This window comes from Miscanthus floridulus, chromosome 12, assembly GCF_019320115.1.
Source record: "Miscanthus floridulus cultivar M001 chromosome 12, ASM1932011v1, whole genome shotgun sequence".
Taxonomy (NCBI): domain Eukaryota; kingdom Viridiplantae; phylum Streptophyta; class Magnoliopsida; order Poales; family Poaceae; genus Miscanthus; species Miscanthus floridulus.
Window position 1 is genome coordinate 81,624,843 of NC_089591.1, and position 26,989 is coordinate 81,651,831.

The following is a 26,989-nucleotide window of genomic DNA, read 5'->3' on the forward strand; positions in this document are numbered from 1 at the left end:
ACCCTAGTGCATCTAGCACACAGGCAGCCCATGCAAGAGAGGAGGTGAGAAGGGGAATGTAGAGGGGATCACACAAAGGGGAGCTAGAGGAAGCAGGAAGCAGCACACCTGGCACACTCTCTCGGTCTCTCTCTCCTCTCTCTCTCTCTTCTACACGTTGTGTCAGGCGCGTGGTGTTCTCTCTGCCTTTTCAGGTGTGTGGTGGTGTTCTCTCCTACCCTCTCTCTTTCTTGTGCTTTGGATCATCTGCAGTTTGATCGTACTAGTAGTGATCATCTCTCTTGTTCTCGTGCTTTGTATCTGCTTCGATCTTACTCTTAGGGGTTGATTGGTTGCCCGAACCAGGCCATCCTTGTACCTTTTGTCTGCTTCACCTCATTCCTCTATCGTGTTTGGTTCTCCGCCTCACACGCTTTGCCTGCTTCGTTTCATTCCGCTGCCCTCCACCATCCCGCATGGCTCCGTCTTCTCAATTTCCACTTCCCTCGCGATGCAGGACGACATGATGCACCCATGGTATAAGGGCCCATGTGTCACACACTCAAAACTCTTATCCATGCATGCAACCAAACAAGATCACATCTCGTACCGGACCAACAACAAAGACAACCAAACACGACTGGGTGCACGATTTGAGCATGCATCTCACAATCCTAGGCTGCCTCTCCATCCCGGCTCCCCATCACCAAAGCAACCAATCACGCCCTTACTGATCATCTCTTGTTCTCGTGCTTCAATCTAGTACTCATCTGTAGTTCGATCGTACTTATTATCTTTCTCATTCTCGATTTGCAGGATCGTCGGAAGGCCCATAATAGGGGGAAAGAAGAGGGTAAAGGGACTAGGCGGGCCTCTCGCCCACCGTGCCAACAGAGGGGCCATCGCGCTGATCAAGGGGCCTGTTCCATGGACGCCTGCATCTTTTTTTGGTGCAGGTGAAAACCCATTGCATTGAAAGAGTTACTGCAAGCGTGCAGGACAAGGAGTTGCCACATGTTGCACAAACACGGTAGTACCGATCAGCGAACCAGCACTGGTTTGAAAATCTGATCCTACAACTTTCATGACTTTCTATTTTTTGATAAAAAATTTATTTCCACAACTTTGTTTTTCTAAAAGTTACAAAGTTAATTATAGGTTGATCCTATAATCTTCGCAACCTTCTATTTGGCGGAAGCTATTCATTTAGCAGTTTTATAGAAAACATGATTTTTTTAAATGAATTATGCACGGAAATTTTAACTACAAAAAATTAACAACACTACTTATCATCTAGGAGAATATATATTTCAAGTCCATTATGTTGGAATAGGCGGTTTCGAACAGGAGAGAGAGGGAGGAGAGAGCTCGGCGGTTCTGAACAAGAGATCTAGAGAGAGTGTGGAGGAGATAGCTCGGGGGTGGAGAGGGAGGAGAGAGCTCAGTAGTAGAGAGGGAACACACTAGAGTTTTGAAAAAGTAGAAATGGGTGGAAGGTGAGGTCCCTTGCCCTCATGCCATTAGGTACTTATATAGACAATTGCTATGTACACAAGTGGCGCCTTGATGGGGTTGGATTTTACATGACACTACTCTAACTACTAGTTGGGCCTCTGCTAGGGGAGACTTATTGATCCATATTCCTCATGGGCTCTGTAGGATCTCTGGTTAGCTAGAGGGAGGGTGAATAGGCCTGTTAAAATAAAACTTGAACTTTTATCAAATTCAACCCGTAGCACTGCCGCTCTATGCCCGCGGCACTACCACGCTACGACACTATCGAGCCAGAACAGCGGCACTGTCGCACCTACATACAACTTCATGATGTAATTCAAAATCTGTAAAAGGAAACTTGGATCCAAGAGGTTACTGAGATCCCTACAGGTATATTGAACATAGATCGACAGCAAGAAGTGGTAGGAACACCACACACAAGTAGATCAACCTTAAACCCTAGAAATCACCTCAACAACAATATAAATCACAAGAATGTAAAGCAAGCACAAGATGACATAATGATTTATCCCGTGGTTCAGCTCACCACTAAGGCTTACCTAAGTCCACATTATTGAGGTTAGCCACTAAGGCTTAGGGCTTTCCAATCATTCCTCGTTCTCAAGTCAAGAGACTTAACTCTTGAGATGAGAGGTGAGTTTACTAGATATAAGAGTTGGTTACAAACCTCCTGGGGCTGCCACATAAGTTGACAAGCTCCACGGGCGACGCTCTAGCTGTTTAGGACCCAATCTCCAAGAGTAACAAACACAACCACCGACCAAAACATGAAACAAATGCTCTTTAGAGGTTGAGAATCAGTGGATCTGCTCTCTAATCGAGTTTGGTACCTTTTTCTCTTAAGGATTGATGAGGAAATCAATGAAAAAGCTTAGGAGCTCAAGGTCACCAATGGAGGAGAGAGAGAGAAGCACTTTTCTATTTCTACACGAGCTGAACGGTTGGCAAAGAAGAGAGAGACGTTGGGGAGGAAGAGGAAATATATAAATACCTCCCAGCCCCCAATGGTCACTTAAGTCGCGGCAGTGCCACGGCTCAAGTGCGGCAGTGCCTCTCTCCAGGTGCGGCACTACCGCACCAGACAAGACAGCAAGGGTAAGAGAGAAGTGCTGGCTGTGAAACTGAGGATATATGTGTAGGATTGAGCACTTGGTAGTACATGTTAGCTTAAGCATTGTGTTCCCCTTTATAGTACGGCTTTTTCTATACTTAAATTCAAAATATAAAAGAATTTAAACCTCCTTTGAATTTGAAGTCATCAACATTTGTAATTAGGGGCTCCTCCGTTTCGTATAACATCCTCGATTATAGATTCCCTGCTTGTCATCTCAATAAATCTTATTAGCCCTCTAATTGCGTGGTCATTATCACCAAAACCCACAATTAGGGCTTGATTGCATTTTCAATCTCCCCTTTTTTGGTGATTGATGACAACTCAATTAGAGTTTGCAAAAGATAAGAAATAAATACTAAGATTTTCGAGCCATGGGTGTAGAGCCGCCCCCTAAATATGTGAATGGAGAATTTGAATTCTTAAATTAGCATAAGAGGCCAACATTTACATTTTTAGTGAAAGTGATGGGGCTCCCCCTACATCCTTGCTCCTGTGGGGTGCAACACACTTGTGTTAAATATATAACCATGATGCAAATGACAGTTCATGCACAATAAGATAGCTATGATAGCTGGGTGCGACACTGTCGCTCGTTAGCCACATCACTACCGCAGAACAGCACTGCCAAGCCTAGGTGCGGCACTGCCGCACTTGCTGCAACAGCACAGATAAGGATATGCACCACAGAACATGTAACACATATCCATATCCCACACATATAGAGTACTCAGTCGGCCATGCTTACTACACATGCCAACTGAAGTGTCCCTTGGGACTTGATCGCGTTGTAGATCCATGCAACTTCTTTAGGTGGATCGATGGACATGAAATGTTTGATCGAAGGATTATGTTGTTTTTGTTCGACCCTTGGAAGAGCTGGGCATATGATGAGTTTGTTCATTGGGTTCCGCTGCCACCAAACCCTCCAAAAATGACAGAGGATGAGAAGCTCGATGCTAGTTTGAAATTTATAGTGAACCCTCCTCTTTGCCACTCTGCCACCAAACCCTCCAAAAATGACAGAGGATGAGAAGCTCGATGCTAGTTTGAAATTTATAGTGAACCCTCCTCTTTGCCACTGTGGAACAGAAGTGATACTGACTAAGCCTAACCATGGTGGTGCCTTTACTCCCTTTTTCCGATGTGGATTGCCATCTAGTGTAAGTTCTCATGCAATGAATCCATTTAGAAGGTGATATGTTTTTAGCACATAGAACATTATAGTTTGAATATTTGGTATGTAGGGAGGCTTGCCATCTTATGATTTTGAGGAGTACATTTATGGCCCAAGTCGCACTAGCCGTCCAAGTATGAAGTTGTGGAGTTTCAAGCAGATATTAAGGATCTGTCGCGCCAGACGAGGTGGTGCGACAGTTCTGTCGCACCTAGGTCGGTGGTGCGACTGGGTGGGCCCTGCCATCGGCCACGTAGGAACAGGCCTCTGGTCCACACCACCGTGGCACCCTCTGTCGCGCCAATGCATGTGGCGCGACAGAGCATTGTTGTCGCACCAGCCACACTGGCGCGATGAAAAGGATTAGATCTACATTTTGTTTCTAAGAGCGGTTATTATTAAAATGTTGATTGAAATGATTAAAATAAAAAAATCCTAATTGATGAGCGCTCTGTAACAACCATGTTCATCCTCTACCCTTCGTCTTCCACCCCCCATATCTTTAACAAAGGTGTACTCACCTTCAACCTCGCGTACGAGAAAAAAAAACATTGCACTCTCTTCTTTCTGTTGAGTTGCTCCCAAGCTTCCCCATTTCTATATTCTGGCCCTATTCGTTTCTCTTATAATCTTTTTCAGCTGGAACAATATTTTTCTCTCACAACAAATCAGGCGGAACAGTATTTCGGCTTGTTTTTCAGCGAAGCGAACGGGGCCTCTATGTGCACGAAGGATTGGAAGAGCAAGCCTCTGAAACCACCCCGCGTCTGCAACACTTGCCCAGGTGTGTCGGGGGATCACGTTTTTAGGGAGCATCTAAGCCAATTGCTTGCCGCGGATTGGCATCTTATTCCTAGTAGACGTTCGCAGAACACCTTCCTTCATTGATTGTGGTCTGCAACTTCGAGCAATGTACTATATCGACTAGTACGCATGGAGCCACCGGAGCCTTCGGCTCTAGTCCCAGAGTGGGGTTTATTTCTGATGTTACTATTTCTATGTATAGTTATATACTTGTGTTGCTTACCATCAATACGGTTGTCATGATTGCCACTGTAGCGATTAAATGTAGTTCACACCTGCGCGCGCGCGCATATATATATATATATATATATATATATATATATATATATATATATATATATATATATATATATATATATATATATATATATATTACTATTTTCTAGATTAAATTAAACATAAAAATGCCTAAATTTCTAGCAGTATTGTAAAATACTCCGTAGCTCATATTTGTGATTTCAATTCATCTGATATACCCCGTTCGGGTCTCTTGGATGAAAATGGTGCGAGAAAAAAAATGTTCCATGTAGCTCACTCGGTTACGAGCACGTAGTTGGTGCCTCTCACCCAACCAGTAGTTGAGGCACGCCCTGGTTGCTTGCTGCTCTGCTCTCGAACGTACTATAGCACTATAAAACACGCAGGAATCTGGAAGCGAATGTCACAGCTCAAAGCAGGGCAAAACGCAGAAACACAATCCATCGAGCTAGCTAGCTGCAGCGATGTCTCGCTCTTGCTGCCTCGCCGTGTCAGTGCTTCTCGCGATCGCCGCGACAGCCAGCGCCACCTTGCCGGCATTGCTGCACGAGGAGCACCTCGAGGAGGCCACGGCCACGGGCCTGCTGGTCGCGGAGGGCGCGAGGGTGGCGGCCTCGTACGTCCACCTGGGCGGCCAACAAGGTCTCGCCGGCGCAGCCAGTTGGAGGCGAGGCCGAGCGGCGGCATGGCCACGCAGGGCGACGACCAGAGCTCGTCGGGTGGCAGCAGCGGCGAGCACGGCAAGGAGGAGGGGGGCAGCAACGAGGAGCGAGAAGCAGGGCAAGAGCTGCCTCACCAAGGAGGAGTGCCACAAGAAGAAGATGCTCTGCGGCAAGGGCTGCACGCTCTCGGCGCACAGCAAGTGCGCCGCCAAGTGCACCAAGTCCTGTGTCCCCACCTGCTAGGAGCCGTGGCCGAGCAGCCGGAGCCAGAGACGGCGGCGAGACCTCGATCGATCGAGTGTTTCAGTTCTTTGGTATAGTTCTTGTGTGCTGCGTAGACGAAGGGAATAAGGAAGGGTACTTCTTCGATATTTGTTCCAGATTTCTGTGTAAGCGTGTTGTTGTGACAAGTCATTTGATCCAGCGCAGACATTTGTTCTAGATTTCTGTGTAAGCGTGTTGTTGTCATTTGATCCAGCGATGAATAGATCGTGCTCGCACTATTTAGCATGCCTGTCATAATAACAGTACAAACACACAGATATTTGCTAGATAATAAGGGAAACAGAAGCTCACCGAAAGCTGTCAAGGCAACACCACAGGAATCATTGAGGGAAAAAAAAAGATGTCAAATCTTCAAAAATGATGTACATGGCTCACTTCACTCGTCAATGATCACTAAATCGACCACACAACACAACCCAACCATAAACTAACAAATGCAACCACTTAACTGTTGCACATGCTAACGGTATATGAGAAAGATGTCACAGACAGCATAGAACTAAGTGGCAGAGAAGCCCTCCCGAGCCCCATGCCCCCATCCGCTGATCAGCATTCCGTTGGGGCCTATAACATCTCCAGCAGCCGCTGTAACGACATCCACATAATATCGTGGCTGAAGTCATTGTCCATGGCAGCTTCTCTTCACAAATGACATGGATTATGTGTTAGCATGTGTACAAAAGGCACAAACAGCAGGAACAAAATGCCTTTGCCGCTGCTGTGGCCTTGGAGCTTGATGACGGCACTAAGACCGAATAGCTAGCGCTCCATGGCAGCTGATATCCAATCTCGGTGCCATCTGGGACTGGAAGCGAATGTCCCATCTAATTGTGTATATCTAGTATGTCGTCAGTCAACTCATGATTTCCTGGAAGACAAGAGCAAGCTCTGGTGCAGCATTTGCAACCGCCCCTTTTCTTCTGTTGAGGTTAAACAGAAAGACCAAGATATGAGTATTGCAAAAATTTATAAAGAACTGAAACCAAAGCCACACAATAAGTCCAGATAAGTATGGCCTCAAAGTGCCAATGAATAATTCACTCAACTAAACCATGTAGGATATAGCATGTTAAGTAGACTGCTAATACAGGGTCAAAGGTAAAAATTTCTCTAAGGTATAATATCTAGATTGCCAAATACCTTGTTAGAGACGGAAGCTTATTTTTTGCCTTCTCCAATTCAATGAAGCATAAGTTGCAGCGCTCCCTCCTACAATAAATAAATCGCATCAAGTAGTCTAGTAATGGCCCTTCATACAAGCAGCTATCTGAAACAATACCTTTGCTCTGCCTCAAGGTCTACGCCAACACAAGGACCTGATGATACTGTTGAATGTATCATTGGACCAAAAGTCCTTACAAGCTTCACCAATAATTCCAATGCAACGCATAAGTGTCTGCATACATTCAACACAAACCGTACATGAATCAATCAAAACTTCTTTCCAATAATGATTGTTGGAAATGGCCCCAAAAAAACCATCATAATCACTCAAAAACGTTGCAGCAAGTACCTGTCAATTTTACTCTCCAGAAGATCAGTGACAACAGGCAGGATAGAGGTACATAAATCTAGTGTGATTATTTCACTTCTCTCCATCAGAACAATAGCCTATATCAGCACAGACCTGAAATTTCCAGAAATCACACAATCATTAACATGCTGATTATTGCAAACAAAGAAAGAGCTGTGAAGTACTGACAGCATGATCACCCATCCTTTCCATCGCAGAGAGCACACCCCTAACGTCATTTCTTTCCCACATTTGATGAATAATCTGTATGTCAACAAATAGGGGGTAGCCTTTGAGAAATTGTAGTTTAAATACCTATCTTCTATCCAAACTGCTTTACTCCACTGAGCAAAACAGTGATTTACAAAGTCCAAACTGTTTATAACTGGAGTAAAACAGTTTAAAAGCCTATCATCTATCCGAATTATAAGTTTAGAAACCACAACATAAGGTACATATATATACTCTTTTCTTTTATTAACCTGGACATGTTTATACCATCTGATTAATTGGTAGGAGCAAACTAAAATTATAAAATTTCTTTTTCTTGAGCAGCATTACACGACTAATACAGCCAAATTGTCAAGCACTGCACTGACCTGCAATTTTGTCAGCCGAGACTTTGTTGAAGCTTACAAATAGATCATGTTGCTCCATGATAAGAGATAGAACATCCTCATCAGCTAGCTATGATTGGAGTTTCAGAAGCTTTTTGATTGCTTCCTCTCTGCAGAAGAGGAAAGGTTTCATATATATCTCAAGTGTAAAAATAATAGATGGCCAAACATGCAATTCCATGTATAAACTGTTGTGTCAAATAAGGTCTGCAAGTCTTCAGTATAGTAAGCACAAGCTAGTCAAGCATGATTGCCATGATAATTTCACAGGAATTGTTGGAATTCAACCGTGTTTCAAATGGGAACTAGCGATAGGTCTAGGCTGAGCCTGGGGCAAGAGTGATTGAAGGAATGGTTTTGTCATACTTTATCTTAGGTCTATGATGCATGCACATGAATCGATGGGACAGCAACAGCCACCAAGATAAATGAAATCAGATAATAAAGCAAGCACAGTATCTTCAAACTTAACTACCCCACATTTTTATAACATTCAGAAATTAAAAGAAAAGGATGAAGTAACATAACGTATAAAAGGTTTATAGCTTGTCTTAGACATACAGATGAATATGGACGGCCTGTAGGAGCCAGCGAAGAACTGCTTGTTGTCGGTTCTTCGTGACTAGGGGACTGATCCCTCCCTTCCCAATTAGAGACACTTGACCTTGCTCGCCCTACATGATAATTTATTCAGATACATGAACAGATTACTGGAATCAAAACATAGTAGCATCTTCCGTAAAAAGATACACATAGTAGCATAAACCATACCTGCTCTTGAAACTTCGATATAGCAGTTATCTCTTGGTTTGCGTATTCTAGAAACATCTGTAAAACAGAACCAAATGGAGTGATTACCCAAAATATAAATTTTGCCAAAACAAAAGGTAGCTAATAACTCAACAAAACAACAGACATGTCTGGTGTTTCTCGCACGATTCAGAATGTAAGCTTTGAGAAACCATGCTTCGTCCAGATAATGCTGAGTAAACAGCATATTAATAAATCAAATTCATGACAACTAACAAGATACCTACAAATTATTGAGCACCTTAAACAAATAATTCTGTTTAACTCTTTTCTTTAGTAAGTAAATTATTTGCTCATTAATGCTTGATTCAATGAAAGAAAATGGAAATGTGACTAGATACTCTCTTGGATTCAAATCCACAATTCCAAAGCATTTAGAACTTACTGTGATGAGTACCTTCTCCGATATGTATATTTTTAGATAAAGGTATAACTAATAGCATTACAAATATGTGCAGATGAATGCACAATCAAATCATTACATACATGTAGGGCATAGACATGCAATGCAAACATGCATAGCACATTATGAACACAACATAAATAGCAAGCAATAGTAGTAGTTCGACTTGTTAGTCCATTAAACAAGTTATGAAGGAAATTAAGCACCACTAACAATTGTGAAACATGTGAATCTAAGTGGTAGCAGCACATAAAACATATAAATGAGTACAGATCATACAATTCTCACTGCGGACACTTGCATTTGGTTCTGATGAATTCGAAAATCCCATCCTGTCAACTGGACCACACTTTACATCTTCACAAGATTCTTCAGAACTTATTGTTTGAAAAACACCATTTCTACAGGGAAGAAATATTTGGCAATTGAAGTCATCTGTTTCAGTAATTTTACTTCCGCTATCAACTTTGTTTGAATCAGTTTTGGCATGGGTTAGCTTCCGTAGCTCAGCATATCTTGACTGGATTCTGAATGGTGATACTCTTCCAGCAGAAGGTTCTCTCCTAGAATCAGAAATCATTTCCATTCTAGAATTTGTTCTAGGTACAATGACAGGTACTGCAGTCCGCACTTTCTTTCTTTGAATCAGTACAAGAATCTAGCTTTCTGTTTGACTTTGAAAGAGCGGGAGCAGAATCAGAGGCCATCTCCATTCTTACATTTGCCCTGGGATTGGAAACAACAACAGGTGCTGTATCAGCACTTTCTTTTTTTGAATCAGGGGCAGACTCCAACCTTCTGCCTGACTTGGAAGTAGAAATGGGTGCTGAATCAGAGGCTGTTTCCATTCTTGAGCTTGCTCTAGGAATAACAGGTTCCACATCATTGCTTTCTTTTCTAGAATCGGTAGCAGGATCAACCCTTCGGGTTACCTTAGGAAGAACAGGTGGCACATCAGCAACATCGCTTCTAGAATCAGTAGCCAACTCCCCTCCTGAGCTAGTTCTGGGAACAATGACAGGCACTACATCAGCTTTACTGAAATTGTGAACATTAGAGGCACTGTTACTCCGCAACGAACTTCTCTTCAAGGTGGTACCACCAGATTGAAAAGCTGAATTTCCAACAGATCTATTATTGGAGCTAACTCCAGCCCTTTGTGGTGTGCTTGGGACCAACCCGCTTGCTTCAGTATATTAAGAACAGATAGAAGAGAGATAAGGCATATGAAATGCTTTAACCATTAAATGTAGAAATGAGTACATAGAGATGAGCAGGAACATACAGGGTGCTGATTTAGTCTCTTTGGGTGCAGAATCAGAGTTCTGGGAAGCCGACAAGTCTTCCTGAAGAAGTTTTCAAGTTATTCTCTGAATTTTGCAAGACTGATGGCCGCCCTATGTTAGCCCTTGAACCACTATCATTTTGTAAAGGCATAGTGCCGCTAGACACAGTCTTCAATTCAGAATGACCATTTAGTTTTGTTGAAGTACCCTGTTGCATATGGCTCAAGACGCTGCCAATTGATTACTTTGTTAGTAGATTCAAGAAAAAACAAAAAAAGGAAGACTCCAATTGACTGTAACAGATCAGTGTTACAAATGTAGCTGAAGCCAACATACCGTCAGATCAACAACCCATATTCCAACACAACTTTGATTGAAAGAACAATCCAAGAAGTTTTCCCTCGTGGACATTCAAATCAGCAAGTCTAGACCATCCCACATCAACAGTATCATGGCATCTTATTGGCTCCCAAGAGAAAACCTGCTTAATTTAAGAAAAGTTTATCTCTAGAAGTCATAGGGTACAAGAAGTTATCTGGACATGATCACTTGAGAAAACAACAGCCCTACCTTTAAGCTTTCGTGCAACCCACACAACAGAGATCTTCCAGTCAGGATTGAATGTCATGGACCGTACACCTGTTGTCTAGTATTTTTTTATGGAACACAAGAAGTAATTCAAATGAATTAAATACTGATTTGATGGAAACAAAAGAAGTATTCAAATGAATTAAATAGGTGCCCCACAATTGAACTGAATTATGAATTAAATAGGTGCCCCCCAATTGAACTGAATTATTCTGCAAAGCATTAGCATACGACTGTTTGTGGTATAAAGTAGCATCAAACAGGGAGATCTAAGTTTATGTTCATTTTCCATTCTTTTTCGATGGAACATAGAGATAAGATCCCCACCCAAGTTACTTATTAAGGAAATAATGCTAAAATTCTGAGCATTATAAATGCAAAGAAAATAAACAATTACGAATTAGCAGCTCAAAATACTAATGTACCTCAGGTCCTGTAGATCCAATCAACTCAAATGTCTCCAAATCCCAGAACTTGACAGTTTTATCAGCTGAACCTGAATGAAGCAACGAGTTTTATGTAAGAGAGATTTAGTTTCAAAAGGAATATACTCTTCTGAGCTCCCACATAATCATATGAATAAACTCTTCACTGCCTGACAGAAGACAATATGCGTCTCCACCAAAACAAAAATGGAATTTATTATTTGATGACATGGAAAGAAAGTTTATATAGAACATACAGTACACAGTTTCAATGCATCTCTTCACAGATGTCACCAACGAAAACAAGCATGATATCTCACAACGAAAAATTAACACAGTACATGTATAGCAATTTACTTAAAGCAAGCTAAACTATGCCAAGATATGACTACTTGGAATTTTTTTGGAAAATAATCAAAAAGTTATTATGGGGTGTGGTGGAGCAGATAACAATTGCAACCATAGTATGATCCATTACACTTTACCACTTAAAATGTCAAAGGAACATTCAATACACATTGGTTCAAATCTTATTTTTAGCTAGGAAATCATGTTTAAACAATTTTTCCACTCAATGGACAAATGCCAAGCTTGTTTTTAGATAGCACCTAAATACTTAAATTAATTTACCAGCTCAATGGACAGACGAGTCTTTTCTTCAACCAAATGCCAAGACAGAAGTCTGAGATTTAACCATAAACAAGTACATAGTACAACCAAAAGGGACAAAGAAAAGTTAACAGTTAAGAACAGATAAGCATTGTAAATTCTGAACCTAACCTGTTGCTAGAAGGAACTCATGGGGGTGGAAATCTATGCACTGGATCTGACCCTCATGACACTTGAATTCATGTAATAACTTTCCAGCTGTCAGATCCCAGAGCTGCCAAGGCAAAACATATTGTAATGAGTTCCAAAAAAAATAAGGATTTTTCATTAGAAAGATTAAGGCAAAATATAAATCAAATTCCAGCAGAAGAACTAGCAATTGAAACAAACAGCACTAAGTTACTAGCAAATTCTTACCTTTACTATATTATCTTCGCCACCAGACACAACCCAGCGCCCATCGGGTGTGAATCTAATAGCATTCACCCCTCGTGTGTGGCCTTTGTATGTATGGATGCAATTCTTTCTTCTTATATCCCATATCTTCAGATTAGTGTCCAATGACCCAGAGGCAAAGAATTCCCCAAACGGATGGAAATCAACTGACATACAGTTTGATCTATGTCCAGTAAGAGTGCGGACAACTGCATAAGAAATGAGCCAAGAGATACAACATACAATTACTTAAAGATTCATACATATATTTATACTGACCACATATTATTAGAAAGTTAAATATTTGTATTTGCATACTCTTTGCCTCCTCCAAATCCCATAGTTTTATTGTTCCACTGGCTGCTCCTGCAGCCACAAACACTTCCGTGGAATCAAAACCGACAGACTCCACAGCACTTGTGTGACCTGATAAACTCTGTACAGCCACCAAAAGGTTAAAGGAGTGGATTAAATAAAGTACTCCATCCCTAAAAACACTACTTGTGACACCTATGTTAACTAAACAAACCATCCTCAAAACACATTGCTGTGCGGTAGGTTGATAACTAACATAAAAGTATCTTTGTATTAATTGAATACCAGCATAAAGAGAACTGTGCTGCATAGGTTGTCAGCGGTTGAAAAGGTGAAGTTCTCATATTGTAACCAGTTGAAGGTCAGCAAAGTGTTTTGTCAAGTGAGTTAAAGAGTTTTGTTTTCCTACTCAACTGTGGATCCACAGTTTACAATCAGTCGATACGTAGAAACAGCACTAGACAAATGAGTCTTACCAATATTGAATTGGGCTTCCCAATAGCCCAAAGATTGACCTTATGATCCTCTCCTCCTGTGACAAGAACCCGCGAGGTCTTCCTCCCAATCTTGAGGCAGTTAACATTGGAAGAGTGTGCCACAAACTCCTCTACACCAAACGCAAGTCAAGGCACTCCAATGTAGCAAATTTGGCAGCCCAATCTCCCCCAATAACTTACGTCAATGTACCACTTCAGACATTTTTCACAGACACAGAATGCCAGCAATCGCACTTCAAATAATAAAACGATAAATCAGTAACAACTACTCGACAATCACCAGCAGCTAAATGTGACCCACCCAATCTCACAACCACCAAATACCTATTTCTCATCTCAAAAGAAGCAGAAAATTGAGAGTCATGAGCTCCCTCTCAAACTTGCTGACCCAAATCTACCCCCGACTGGTTGAACAACCGCGGCAGCAGCGATGGATCAGCCATATAGAAAACCCACTATGCAGCACCCCCGATAAGAAATTCAAAAAAAAAATAGCGACATAGCGCAAAGGAATTGACGAGGATACGGAGCTTGTAGGCGCGCTTGGTGTTGGTCGTCATGGCCGTCTACCTCGGCAGCAAATACCGCGCCGCCGGGTCCAATCTCATTTCAGATCACGCCGACGCCACGGCGCCACCAACGGGACCCCCCAGCCCTTCGAGCCCGGATCTCGCGCGCCCGCCTGTCCCCAGCACGAGGCGGGCGTACACACTTCCGTGAGAGCCTCCCTCCCTCTTCCGGGGGAACAAACCCTGCCTCGTCCGCCGCCGCCGCCACTGCCCGGTGGGGGGCGGGCGCCGCCGTATCCGCCGCCGCTCGGGGTGGCGCGGAGCGGAGGGGCGCGAGAGCGGGGAGGGGCTGGCTGGAGGAGGGAATGTGGCTGCGCTTTCGGGTTTGGTGCACAGTCGAGGTGGAGGCAGGACGGGGGAGGGGAAACGGAGCTGTCTGGTCTCTGGTTGGGGCCGGGCCGGGCGCTGTGCGGGGTGGGGAAGGCAGAAGGTGGAAGACGAGAGAGATGGGCTTGGTTCGAAAATTTTCGAATTAAAAACAGCTGGGGGGTTGGAGCTGAGGAGGGCTCGCTCATTAAAAATGGCGGCTGCGGCGTTGGGCAATGGAGGTGGATCTTGTCTTCTCGCCTCCCACTTTTGTTATGCTCTCGACGCAAGCATTTCCCAAATCTGTATTATCTAAACCTTTTTCAACGTACTTTCTGTCTTTCACCATCCTGATCCTAGAGTATAAGGACCGAAATATGTCCTAAGTTTAACTGAATTTTTAGAACAGAAAAATAATATGTACGGCGCCAAATCAGTATCGCTAGATTCGTTATTATGAAATAACAATTCATAATTTACACCTTTGATATAGTAGATATTAATAATTTTCTTTATAAACTTAATCAAATTCAAACACAAGTTATTTAGGATAAATTTTGATCTCTTATATTTTGATATTGAGTATAAATTTTTCACGTGAAATACTAGTTTCGTTTATTCGTTAAACACGTGACAGATGAGCTGTTTATCGGGTCATTTACACGCTACTAGGATAAGATTATATACGCCATCATCGACAATTAGGCAATCACATCTGAACGTTTGGTCTAACCAAATAAGGTAAGGAGTAATCAATGGGGGTGACAAATGTCCTGCACTTGGTTGAACGCAGCGTGCTGGACAGCGCGGAGGGATTCATAGTGGTTCCTTTGTTTTCACGAGTGTTATGCCAGGGTCCACGTAAATCATTCTCGTGGTGCTCGGTGTGCCCGGTGCTCAGTGAACCGTACTTTTTAGTCTGTTTTTTTTTTCCAGCGAAGCGACTTTTTTATTGGAGCGGAGTCCACGAGAATACACGTAATACTTGTGTGCACTCCATCTGAATTTTAAGTTAAACCTTATTTAGCGTGGTTTTGACTCCTTATTGCAGTGTGCAAAGAATTTAAAACCAGTGAAGCTAAAAGTAATAGTTTCATATAGTTTCAACTTATTCTAGAAAGAAATAAAAACAGCTTCTGCGATTCACGGAGGTACCAGAACCGGCCGAAACTCTACCGAATAGAGGCACATTGGTTACATATGTAATTAGTTAATTTCCAAGTAGTACACTGACAAGGAGGAGGATGTTTTTAGCATAAGATGTGATGACTAATAATTAATATAATAATAATAATAATAATTAAAGAAGGCCAGCTCCCAGCTCGGTGGTGGCTTCATGATTGGCAGTAGTTCAGTTGGCTTGTCGAGAAAAATTAGGATGGAACCGAAATGAAAGACCCGTAAATTTGTCTGTTGGCGCGTCTCCTCTCCTTTTTTTCGTTGAAAAAATCCAAATCGCTGCATGGCCATTTGCTTGCATATTTTTTATGTTCGTAATAACACTAGTTACAAGTTTGCATGTCTCCTCGATTTCAAGTTTAACTAACAACGTCAAATTAGCTTTATTAAATCATCCGTGATATATGTCTTGATAATGGAGGAACCTATGGAATTTTGTCGGGGAAAAAAAACGGAACATATATATGTTAATATAGCTTTTCAGTCAAGGTAAAAAGAATTAGCTTAAAACAAGGTGACCTCTATTTTGAAACAGGGTGCGTGTAGACCAGGCGTATAGCCTATTCCCGTAGTCCCTTCTTGGACCAGAAAAAACGTGGCACGGACTAGAGAGGAACATGCATGCGCTCGGTATAAAATGTAGTACTCCATAATGCATACTGGTAGTTGTGTGGACGAGAAGACCGTAGGTAGGCGCCATGTGCGCATACATGCACGGTCATACGGACCATGGGCGGACCAGAACTGTTGCAAGGACGAAGACGTGTGTTGACTGTTGAGAGAGAGACGGCTCCATCCGGGCATGCTGAGCCCAGGCCTGCCTACGGTTCGTCGTTGCTTGCCACTCCATTTCGACACGGCACCACCGACTCCTCCCGTCCGGGTCCAATAATCCAAGCCATTTCGATGTGGTAGCACGCGGGGGCCCGGGCCGGGGTGGGGAAACCGGCAACGGCAAACCACCCCTATGCTCGGCTCCTGTTCCTGTAGTCCTGTTCCGCCGCGCCCGCGCGCCGAATCTACACGTGCTATGCCACGCCGTGCTCGCACACAAATGCCTCGCCAAAAAAACCAGGAATGGGGTACAGGTAGTAGAATCTCAGCAGCCCGGCACTTGCGGCTTGCTCGGCTGAGCAAGTTCGGGTTTTTTTTTTTCAACCGGAGCATTATTTTTCTCTCACAAAATTTTAGCATGAACAATGCTTTATTTCATCCCAGCCGAACACTCAATTGCTTACCTCGATAAGTTTTTACAACACTGTGTTAAATTGCTGCTGATGTAGTAGCAGCGAGAGCTGCATGTGCTGTGAGAGATGAGATAACTAACCCTGCTTGCCGAATGCTCAGTGCAGTCCCAATCAGTGGCGGATGCACGATGCAGGATAAGGGGGGCTAAAACAATGGAGATGTTGATTTGCATGAAGATTTAATGGTGAAATCAAGCTTTTGCTACAGTGATTAAGCTTGAAATCAATAAATTAGGGGGGGCTGAAGCCCCCCAGCCCCCTGTGGATCCGCCGCTGGTCCCAATGCTATATACCTTTTAATTTCTATAGACACTACATATAGAAACCATGGTCTCAATGGATAGTTTTTACAGAACATTTTTTAACCAATTACATACATTATATCTCCATTCTTTACCAATCATATCCCTTCATGTCTTGGTTCTTATGTAGACATGGTTTCTAACTTATACCCGGTTTCTATGATTTTTGTTCTGTCTCTTCAGTAACTACATTGCTACGTTAGCAAAATGCTTAGATAATAGTACAGTTAATGTCTATAAAAACTATGATAGTTTTTACATTAGGAGTACCCTTACTTGTGCAACCTGCTGTATACACAGTAGGTGCACACGGACACGGGACACGGGTCTATTTAACTCGATGTCTGCATGTGTGAGGGTGAGGCTGATACGAATACGATACGACGTTTGGTAGCCTAGGCGCTTTCACCGACTGCGCGGAGTCGCTGAGGGAGCAGTACGTACGTACTACGGGGACAAAAAGGGCGTCTCCGTCCGTCCCAACGCATACTACTACTACTTTCCAAGCGCTTGGCAAGCATTCCATTCGTTCCAGAGAAGAAAAAGACAGGCAGCAGCTGAGCTGTGGTGACGCACTGACGCAGCAAAGCGACCGGCAAGTACAACGACCTCAACGAACCTGCCGCTGCCGCTGCAGCAGCCAGCAGCCGTCTCGAGCTCGAAAACGAGAGGAGGTCGACTTTCTACGAACCGGGACATGACATGGTACACGAGCAGCTTTGCGCGAAACAAGCAGGCGAAGATGGGCTGCTGTAAGGAGTACTGGGTTGCAAGTAAAATAGCAGCAGGATTGGGGGCACACAGCGGAGAGGAGAGCAGAGGATGCCAACATGCCGTCGTCCCGGCTCCTGGAGGGCGGATCATTGCGGATTTGCAGCTGCAGGGGCCAGGGGACAAGACGAAGGGGCCCGTCAGCGTCAGGACCAATGAAGGCAGTCCCAATGGTGCATTGTGATGGTTTCTATCCTCATTAAATGACTTCCACGTAGACAAAATGCTGACATGGCAACGTAATTAATAAAGAAAGAGAGCAAAAATCATGGACCTGGTTTCTTCACGAAGAAATCAGGTCTACTCTTGACCCAATGCACCAAGAAACCATGAAATCGTCATTGGGGAGAAACCACCAGTTTCTAGGGAGCTCGTGTCGCACTCCCATTGGAGGAAAAGATAAAGTTGGGAGAGAGAAAGAGAAAATAGTTATTACTCATAGAAACCATGGGTTGAAAAACGGTACTTTTTTAGTGCGATATCGTATGTCGTAGAAACTACTAGTTTTTTTATTGGGACTGCCCTGATGCGTGTTGCATGCCCCTCATCACCCTTTTAACAGCTGCATAATGCACGCAGGCAGGCGCCACCCACATGGCTGGCAGCCCGGCGGCGGCGGCAGTGGCCGATGATTGCGCGGGCGGCCCGCGTTCCCGTCTCAACTCAACTCCCATGTGATGTGGATGAGCTTCTGCTTCCGTTCCACCAAACGAAACATGGATCCCAAGACAAGACTCCGCGAAACGAGTCGCTGGCCAAGGCTATCGTTAGGCTAATCCGGCAGAAATCACAGCTCACTCAACACATGCCGACCCCAGCCCCCAGCTGCGGTGCCTGCCGTACGCTTCTGCGCTCTGCGGCGTGGACGCGTGGCCTGAGTCTTACAATATTACGATTACAGCAGCGCACTGCACATCTGCACGTCACAGTGTGCGTGGCGTGTTGGACGACGGACGACCCGACCGACCCAGGTCCGGCCCGGTCGATCGATCAGTAGCAGTAGCACGCATGTGTGTGTCGGTGCGCCCTTGGAAAAATATGAGTAGCCCTCGCGGTGGTGGCGACGGACGCAGGGACGGATTGCAACAAGCGAACGGCCGGCCGACCCGGGGCGTACAGGCACAAGCAAGCGACGGCGACGCGCCCCGGTCGCGGCGCATCGGATTCCTTGAATTGACGCGCCACCAGCAGCCCCCGGTTGCGGTCGCGTGAGCAAGGGAGAAGAAACTAGCCGCTAGCGACGAGGCGAGGATTTTATTCGCGTCGCCTTTGACCGTCCTGTACACCGGGCGGATCCTCCCCTCCCATCCGGCCTCCGCGCGGCCTACCAACCGCTCTTGCTTTGCTTTTGCCGGAACGATGGGTGCTCGCACGTACGCGCTGCGGTGGACGGAACTCGTGTGCTCCGGACAGAAATCCCGCCCAGCCGGCGCCTGATTTGGCGGTGTTTTACAAGGGAAACGGGCCGACGACGCGCGGGAGGGTTCGTTGGGCGCCGAAAGGCGAATTGGCAGCCGCACCGGGCGCGCGCGGTCCCTCCCTCTCCTGACCCTCCCGGTCCCGGGTGCCATTGCCCATTGGCCAATCCAGGAGACCACCTGGAATTGGGAGGAGGATCACATCCACCCCGCGAGGGCGCCTCACCTGCCCCTGCTGCCTCCCCGCGCGTGACGTTCATAATTTCTCCGCGCGCGGGCCGCGGGGCGACGATTCATCACGAGACCAGCAAGGCGAGTAGCGCGGCGGTCTACGGGGGAAATGCAGCTAGCCGCGTACGAGGAGGCAGGCAGGCAGGCAAGGCGGCCGCGTGGGTTGCGGCGCAACTTGCCGCCAGCCTTGCCTTTGGGTAAATGCCGCGGCCTGCTATCCTCCACTCAACTCAAGCTATGTCTGTCTGCCTGGCTGCTGCCGGCCAGCACTTCAGCGCACAAGAGTACCGCTCGGGGAGCTGAACAAGCTGAGTGAGGATGTGATTATGATAAATGATACTGAAGGTCCCAGGTTTGAGTCGCGGTCTCCTCGCATTGCACAAACGAGGGTAAGACTTACCACTGACACCCTTTCCCAGACCCCGCGCAGAGCGGGAGCTCCCTTTTTTTTTAGAATTAGGAAAAGGATCAAAAGGTGATCACCATGGCTCAGCGTGGTTTAAAATGACCCATGACAGGTACTACTGTACTAGTCTGAAGTCACATATATACACATCTATTGACAAGCTCAACAACATAACACACCGTGTACGTGAGATGTCTGGTTAGGCGAGGTCAAAAGCCTGATCCAGAATTCGAGTCACAATGCCCACCGCAACAGTGTTACCCTGAGACCGCAGGAACACCCGTCCAAGGGCCTTCAGCGTCGAGAATTCCTCCGCACACACTTCTCTGTCCAGCTTCACCTGAAGACAGAGAATAAATAAACATTGGCAACGATTATATTAGAGAATAAAATCCTCAAATTGAATAGTGAATACTTGTACGCTAGATTTCATGTGACTTCATCTTACTTCAACCACGGCGGCCTGCCTCGCGGTGAGCAAACGTGGCATTTCCTTTAAGGCCTTGCCAGTCTTCTGGTCCAACGACGACAGTATTTTAACCAACCTCGCTGACACCCTCGCGTGATGTATGTGCAGCTCAAACTAGAATAATATATGATGGAAACAACAGATAAGAATATCGTACCGAACTTATACTTGGCATGCTATTTGTTGTGCTGTTCCACTAACCTGAAGACCAACCAGTATTGGCATGGTGATTTCTAGAACCAGAATTTTCAGCTCCAAGTGAGAAGCGATGTGCACGGGGAAATCTGGATGGCAAAGAACTCCACCTGACACAATATGGCCAGGGTCGATCCCATGCAAACCAATGGCAACGTTGTCCCCGGCTCTAGCCAAGTTGCAAGTAGAGGAATCCCGCTCAATGGTTCTTACTGTAGCTATATCTCCAGAAGGCATGGCAAGAACCTGATAGCAGAATATTCATGATCAAAATAACATACTGAGCAGCTTGTAAATATAAAACAAGAACAATGCAGATATTATAGCTAGCTTGACCATGCAAACATATAAAGAAAATATGTTGTTTAGCAGGTAATCAGACAGGACAGGAAAGCGAATAAACTGATAGCACAACCATAAGCAAATCTTCTGCACAACAAGAGGCAACTATACAAATCAACTCTTCATACATTGCCAAACATAACATCAGAATGGTACCTTAGAGCCAGTTCGGATCCCTCCAGACTCTACTTTACCACAAACAGCCACCTGACCCAGCGTGTGAGATGCAATAACATCACATATTGGAAGGCGCAGTGGCCTTGAAACGTCACGATGGGGAGGAGGTAATGAGTCAATGGCTTTCAGCAGACAATCTCCATTGTACCTGACATCAGGCATCAATAAATTGATGATCAACAGCGAAGTCTGGGGGGAAAAGTGATGCGCATAGAGGGCCATCATTAGAACTATCTTACCATGATAGAAGACGAGAATCTGAAGAAGCTGTGACTAAATTTTCATTTGCCATTGCACTCAAAGGAACCCAGGTAACTGAAGAGTCTTTGTAACCACATGATCGAAGAAAGATACCAAGTTGCAATTTAATGGACTGAAACCGCTCCTTCGAATATTCCACCACATCCATCTTATTAATAGCAACTATCAAGTTCTCAACACCAAAGCTCCTAATAAGTTGTGAGTGTTCCTTTGTCTGACCAATTCCATTAACACCCATGCCAGCTTCAAATGAGCCTATAGATGCATCAACAACTAGGATGGCTGCATCAGCTTGTGTAGCACCAGATATCATATTAGGAACAAAATCCTTGTGACCAGGGGAGTCAAGCAAAACCACACGGTAGTTTTCGCTATTGAAGTATGCTACAGCCACAGTCATTGTAATGCCGCGCTCCCTCTCATCACTGCTCTCATCCATAGCCCAGGCATATGCAAACGACCCTTTCCCCTGTCAGAACAAGCATTGCAAAAATATAAACAGCTAGAGATGCATAGAAGTACAGGCTGAGATGCGCTAGCAATCTGAATAACAGAACTGACCTTTTCTTTAGCTTCTTTCTCATATTTATGCATTTGTTTTTTTGAAATCAATCCCAAAGCATGTCGTAATCGACCACATAAAGTTGATTTCCCAGAATCAACATGACCAACCTAGCAAATCGTTTCGGTCAAGTCAAACTTGAGCAGAACAGATCAATTATCTACATGTAAACAATTGAAAAAGATATATGCAATTGTTGCTTACAATGGCAAGACTTAGCTGTTTACGGATTTCTTGATCTTCACTCTGGAGCATCCATGGTTCTGGCTTGTAGTGTGAAACAGAAGCTGCTTTCTTAATATTGGGTTTACTGTTCTTCGGTTTCCTCTCCAAACTCAAATGCTGTAGCTTATGGTCCAAAACAAGAGTTATATTTTGACTACTCGAAGGAACATTGCTAGTAGTTCCACCAACTTCATCCAATTGTACTGATGCACTTGGGTCCATGCTTGTACTCTTTTCAGTTAGAAGAATATCATTATCCGTCATCTCCTTTCCGGTCACGTCAACAGAATCTTTAACTAGAACCTCTGTGTCAACTGGTATATACATTTAAGTCAATATGGAACGATAGAACGATATACATAACCAAAAACTGGAAGCTCAAACATAACATTCATTAGCACCATTTGAGCAATTTCTCAAGGGGTCAAAAAACAAAGAGCCACAAGATTTGTCCATGGTTCATAATCATAAAGACAAATTTTGTCTTCTGTTTGATCAGACTCATTCTCCATCATAAACATGAAATTTATCAAATTCGGGTTAATTTGGAAGAAATTTATATGGCTTCACAAAATAATGAAAAATTTGACAAAGAAAGGATCCACACATAAAATGTTGCATGCATTTGAAGTAGTCTGATGTTCAACTGTAAATAGAGGGGGAGAGCATTGCAAAGAGTACCTTTTCTAAAGTTTCTGGATGATTTTAAGCCTGTAATGACCATGTCATCTGGAGATGGTGTATCAAACTTGAAAGGCACTGTCAATATCAACATAATGCAGTCATGTTCCAGTTCATTTTACTGTGAAAATAAATAAGCAAATGAAACAAAATATCAAGTGGGCAGTAAGAAAAGGTAAGAGGAGTGCCTGACCACACTCTACAAAACTACAATATATCCCCCCACCCCCCAAAACAAAAGAGATTTATCCAAATTACAAGGGAACAGAACACAAGTTAGGCCTAGATAAAGCACATTCCATGAGCTGACATATTATAAGCTCATCTAGCAAATTTCTGTATAGAAATGTAGTTATGATAATTCAAATCCAAACCCTCATAATAAAATTCTAAGACCCATTAGTCAGATAGACCACTCGCATGCTCCCAATTTCCCGTATAAGATGCCGAGAGCTGGCTTAAGGTTATTATTACCAGAACATAAATCTGCAAGTTGATTGACATAGTTACTACCGTATTGGCTTTATTCAACAAAGTCTGCTACTGCTAGTGCATACAGTGACTCTGTACAGTTAAAAAAAAGGGCGTACCCAGTGCAGAAAGCTCCCGCTCTGTGCGGGGTCTGGGGAAGGGTGTCAGTGGCAAGCCTTACCCTTGCCTGTGCAATGCGAGGAGACTGCAACTCGAACCCGGGACCTTCCGGTCACAGGTGGTAAGACTCTACCGCTTGCAATATCTTATTAATGCTAATAACTAAAATAGGATAGTACACTTAGAGCAATAAGAGTTTGGATTATGTCGTTCAACAAAAAATCAGACAAAGTAAAGAACGCCTCAATTTACTATGTAGCATACCTATGTAAATGTGGCGCTTTTTGCGAGTCATGTATGTCTTATGTAGAGCATCCATGGTAGCTTGCTTATTCCCTGTTGTATTTCTACTGTCTTCAAAACCATCAGAGAAAACAATAGCCTTTGAATTTGTACTAGATGGTGTAAAAAGAGATCTTGCGAGTACGGATACTCCAGAATACTTGTGTCTGCATTTAGCTAGATTTCAGGAGGGAGAAGTAACTAAATTAAGATGCTAGACAGAATTAATTATATTGCATCACTGTAGTAGAATATAATATAAAACAATTGCTATATACCTCCATCTTCGGCTTCACTGATATTATTGAAATACAGTGAGAGATCACGAAGTACACCACATAGCTCACAAGATAAATTATCTGTAGTATTTACATGCGTGCAAATGGAGCATTGCCACATCCCAGAAATTTTAAAGGGCTCCTCAAAACCAGATCTGTTATCTAGCACGGGAACAAACTAAAGAGTAGTTAGTGAATAGTTCTTGTGGTTCGAGAAAATCTTGGATCCACCATGTTGATTTAGCAAGTGAAAACTAACAACTTACCATCTCTTACGCCCAGTTCGCCAGCTTTACTATCTCTGTGATTGACACATCTGGCGCATGTATTTTCCAGATTATCTGTTCATATCAATCAATCATGAGCCTTGAGGAAAAAGCATGAAACAAAAACCCTACCATAGTTGCTAAATGTGCAACAAAAATTGATGGGTGGAAACAGATAATCAGTAGACTGACAGTTCCCTCCAAAGCTAAATCAGCATTATATATATTACATAGAAAGGGAAAATTGATCAGATGATACACAGCCTGTCAATCTCTCAGACCAAACGTAGCATCCACTAAGGACACTTAGAGTGGGCGGTGGGCACTATCCAATAAGAGTATGAAGCCGATGAGGGAAGAAACGAGCAGAGGGGGACACACCTAGCCAGCATCAGAACTCCCGTCCCAGGTACCAAAACACCCCCAGAGCATACAGACTGCAGTAAATATGTTCGATTGCAAACTAAAGCAAAAAAAACTAGATCACAAATCTCATATTCGTCGCTAACCATAATTCATGTGTTCGATTGCATACTGCAGCCCTAATCAAATTGAGCACAAATCGCAGATTCGTGACTAACCCCGATTCCTCGGACTCCATAACATACTCCCAGTGGTGCACTTGACATTGTGAATCAAAATAGACAGAAGCTGCAAGCTTCCCTCCACATTACATACAGGGGTGGATCCAGTACAAGTACAGGACAAGTTTTTCAAAGAATCGAAGTCAATGTGTATAATAATAATACATGCTGGATCAGATCCGGATAAAATAGCTTAGCTTAGAGTTTGGGGTGCTCGGTTTCGTACGGCTGGCAGGGAAGGGCGTACCAGGTGGGTGCTCGTCGCCGGCGAAGGACCCGACGAAGAGGGCGTCGCCGCTCGCCCCGTCGCCCACCGCAAGGAAAGAAGCTGGAGAGTAAACGATGAGGAAGTTAATGGGCCAGCCCATATAGGCCAAGTAACGGGCCGACGAATATGAACAGCCCAACATCAGCTCGTTTTCTTTATTTTTCATTCTTCTCATTTTTTAATTATATGTAATCTTTGTGGTTATTTTTTATATTTATTTATTTCGGTATTTTTTTGCTATATATATGGAGGTACAATAAATAAAAACTCAATAATAATGTAAACCAGTTACCTAAATAATTTATGACAAACACAACTAAAAATTAACTAAATTTAAAATGAAAAATGATATCTAGTTTTATGTTTGGATTAGACATCAAAATATCTAAATAAAGGGTACATGCAAATAACTTAATTAACAAATGGAGGGCAGGATGCAAGATGCAGAGATACATTGGGCAACTTCGCTTGCAGCGAACACATGTCAGGCATGGTTCACCTATCTCTTTGTGGCGGCTAACAAGTTCTATAAAAACTAGCTTGGTCTAGTTCATTATGGAAATTCAATGATAATAAAATTATGTTCATGTTGTAGAGTTTTCGGAAATAAAAGAAGAGCTTGATATCTAAATTCTTTGATGAGCGAAAGAAAACAGAAAAAAAATGCATCATAATTTTTTTAATAACAATAACAGGTCTAGCCATGCTATTTACGATGTCGATCTTGCTAATTTGTTCTTAGAAAACATGAAAATTGTTATATCCATGGACGGAGGGATGAAGCATGTGCTGCTTAAATTTATGACTCTCTACTACTTTTTTTATATAAACACCCGACAATTTATTATATTTCATTTGTAACATAGAATAATATATGCATTGTGCTTCTTAGAAAGAAAAAAAACTTTATCAAAGGAACACCCAAAAACATTAGGGAACATCTAAAAATGTGCCGGAACAATCCAATACGTTATCGAAACAAAATAACTTGGATATTTCAAAGAAACGTTAAAGAGTCCAATGCGTTACTTTTTCGCGAGGAAAATCCAATTCGTTAGCATCGAAACAATCCAATAAACTATTCATCGGAACCTATGCACATTTTAGCGCGTGATCGAGACTCGGACCGGCGACGACCCAAGTGCAGGTCCAACAATACTTGGCAACACGTCACCCCAGACCCAGGCTGGAGCATCCGGCATCCGGCTGCGCGCGGCGCGGTCAACTGTTCGGCTGCTGATAAACCGGTCGAAGATGCTTTGTTGTGAGAGAAAAATACTATAGACTTTAGCTGATAAAGTCAGCTGTCCAGACGCTCTTGGGCCTGTCCAGATGCTCTTGTGTCCCTTTCGTCCATTTCCCACACCCTGCCATCAATCAAGTAATCATGTTCGTTTTTCTTATAATCCATACTTTTCAGTTTTTTTAATTGAAATAGTATTTTTCTCTCTCAATAAACAGTGTTTCAACTTGCTTTTTTTTAGCGAAACGAATGGAGGCAAGCTCGTCGTCACCACCGATCCATGCCTTCCATCTTTGATGGACACGTACGTTTCCCCGGTGACCTGACCTGACGGTCGGAGGCCGTCGCGCGAAGTCGCAAAGTGCACACTAGCAGGCCGAGGCAACGAAAAGAAAAGGTGCGAGCACTTGGCCACGCGTGACAACGGAGCGGAAAGCAGGCGCCTGCATGCCACTCAACTTTGGCAAGCAAATTCTTCGCCTAGAAGGAAGATTACTGATGTCCTCCGTTCCGTTCCAAAAGAATGTAACTGTAGTTGTAGTCAAAATTAATAACCTATCATAAATTGGACCTGATTTATAAAAAAAAACAATAGATAGAGAAATCCTATACAGCACTTGGTTGTTAGGATGCATGATCCAAAACCGGTAAACTAAGAAGGCATATTTGTTTTATGATATGACGAATCTGATAATGTTTATCTACTTATTAAATAAATATCAATATCTTTTTTACAAATTTCTTTATTTTTTTTTTGGCTTAGCGCTATTCTAGAGCTATATATTTTGCGCTATTCTCTAGAGTTATATATTCTTTTTTTCTGAGACCGGAGGAATAGCACAGCCCC

At 43.5% G+C, this 26,989-nt stretch overlaps 1 protein-coding gene and 2 pseudogenes across 3 annotated transcripts; 1 reads left to right on the forward strand and 2 right to left on the reverse strand.

Moving 5' to 3' along the window:
• Positions 1-5,308: 5,308 nt before the first annotated feature.
• LOC136495441 (uncharacterized) lies at positions 5,309-5,749 on the forward strand (annotated as a pseudogene).
• Positions 5,750-6,069: 320 nt separating this feature from the next.
• On the reverse strand, positions 6,070-14,354 carry LOC136497990 (katanin p80 WD40 repeat-containing subunit B1 homolog KTN80.4-like; annotated as a pseudogene).
• Positions 14,355-19,637: 5,283 nt separating this feature from the next.
• On the reverse strand, positions 19,638-24,991 carry LOC136496728 (uncharacterized). Of its 3 annotated transcripts, none has more exons than XM_066492479.1 (12): positions 24,879-24,943; positions 24,048-24,122; positions 23,782-23,959; positions 23,486-23,680; positions 22,631-22,708; positions 21,929-22,263; positions 21,724-21,834; positions 21,141-21,631; positions 20,881-21,049; positions 20,389-20,628; positions 20,167-20,301; positions 19,638-20,058 (listed from the first exon to the last, which is right to left on the reverse strand). In XM_066492479.1, exons 2-12 carry the CDS (start codon positions 24,048-24,050, stop codon positions 19,918-19,920), a joined length of 2,076 nt encoding a protein of 691 aa, XP_066348576.1. In that variant the 5' UTR covers positions 24,051-24,122; positions 24,879-24,943; the 3' UTR covers positions 19,638-19,917. The 3 variants fall into 3 exon arrangements, with proteins under 3 accessions (XP_066348576.1, XP_066348578.1, XP_066348577.1); XM_066492481.1 differs by having other exon boundaries at positions 19,639-20,058; positions 23,782-23,943; positions 24,879-24,991; XM_066492480.1 differs by lacking the exons at positions 24,048-24,122; positions 24,879-24,943 and having other exon boundaries at positions 19,640-20,058; positions 23,486-23,670; positions 23,782-23,917.
• Between the last annotated feature and the right edge of the window lie 1,998 nt (positions 24,992-26,989).

Excerpts from the sequence above, each read along its gene's own strand:
- LOC136496728 (XM_066492479.1), bottom strand. Across the intron at positions 23,681-23,781 it reads CAGTGAAGCCGAAGATGGAG|CTAAATGCAGACACAAGTAT; the intron begins GTATATAGCAAT and ends CCTGAAATCTAG. Across the intron at positions 21,632-21,723 it reads AGAAAGAAGCTAAAGAAAAG|GGGAAAGGGTCGTTTGCATA; the intron begins GTCAGTTCTGTT and ends TTGTTCTGACAG.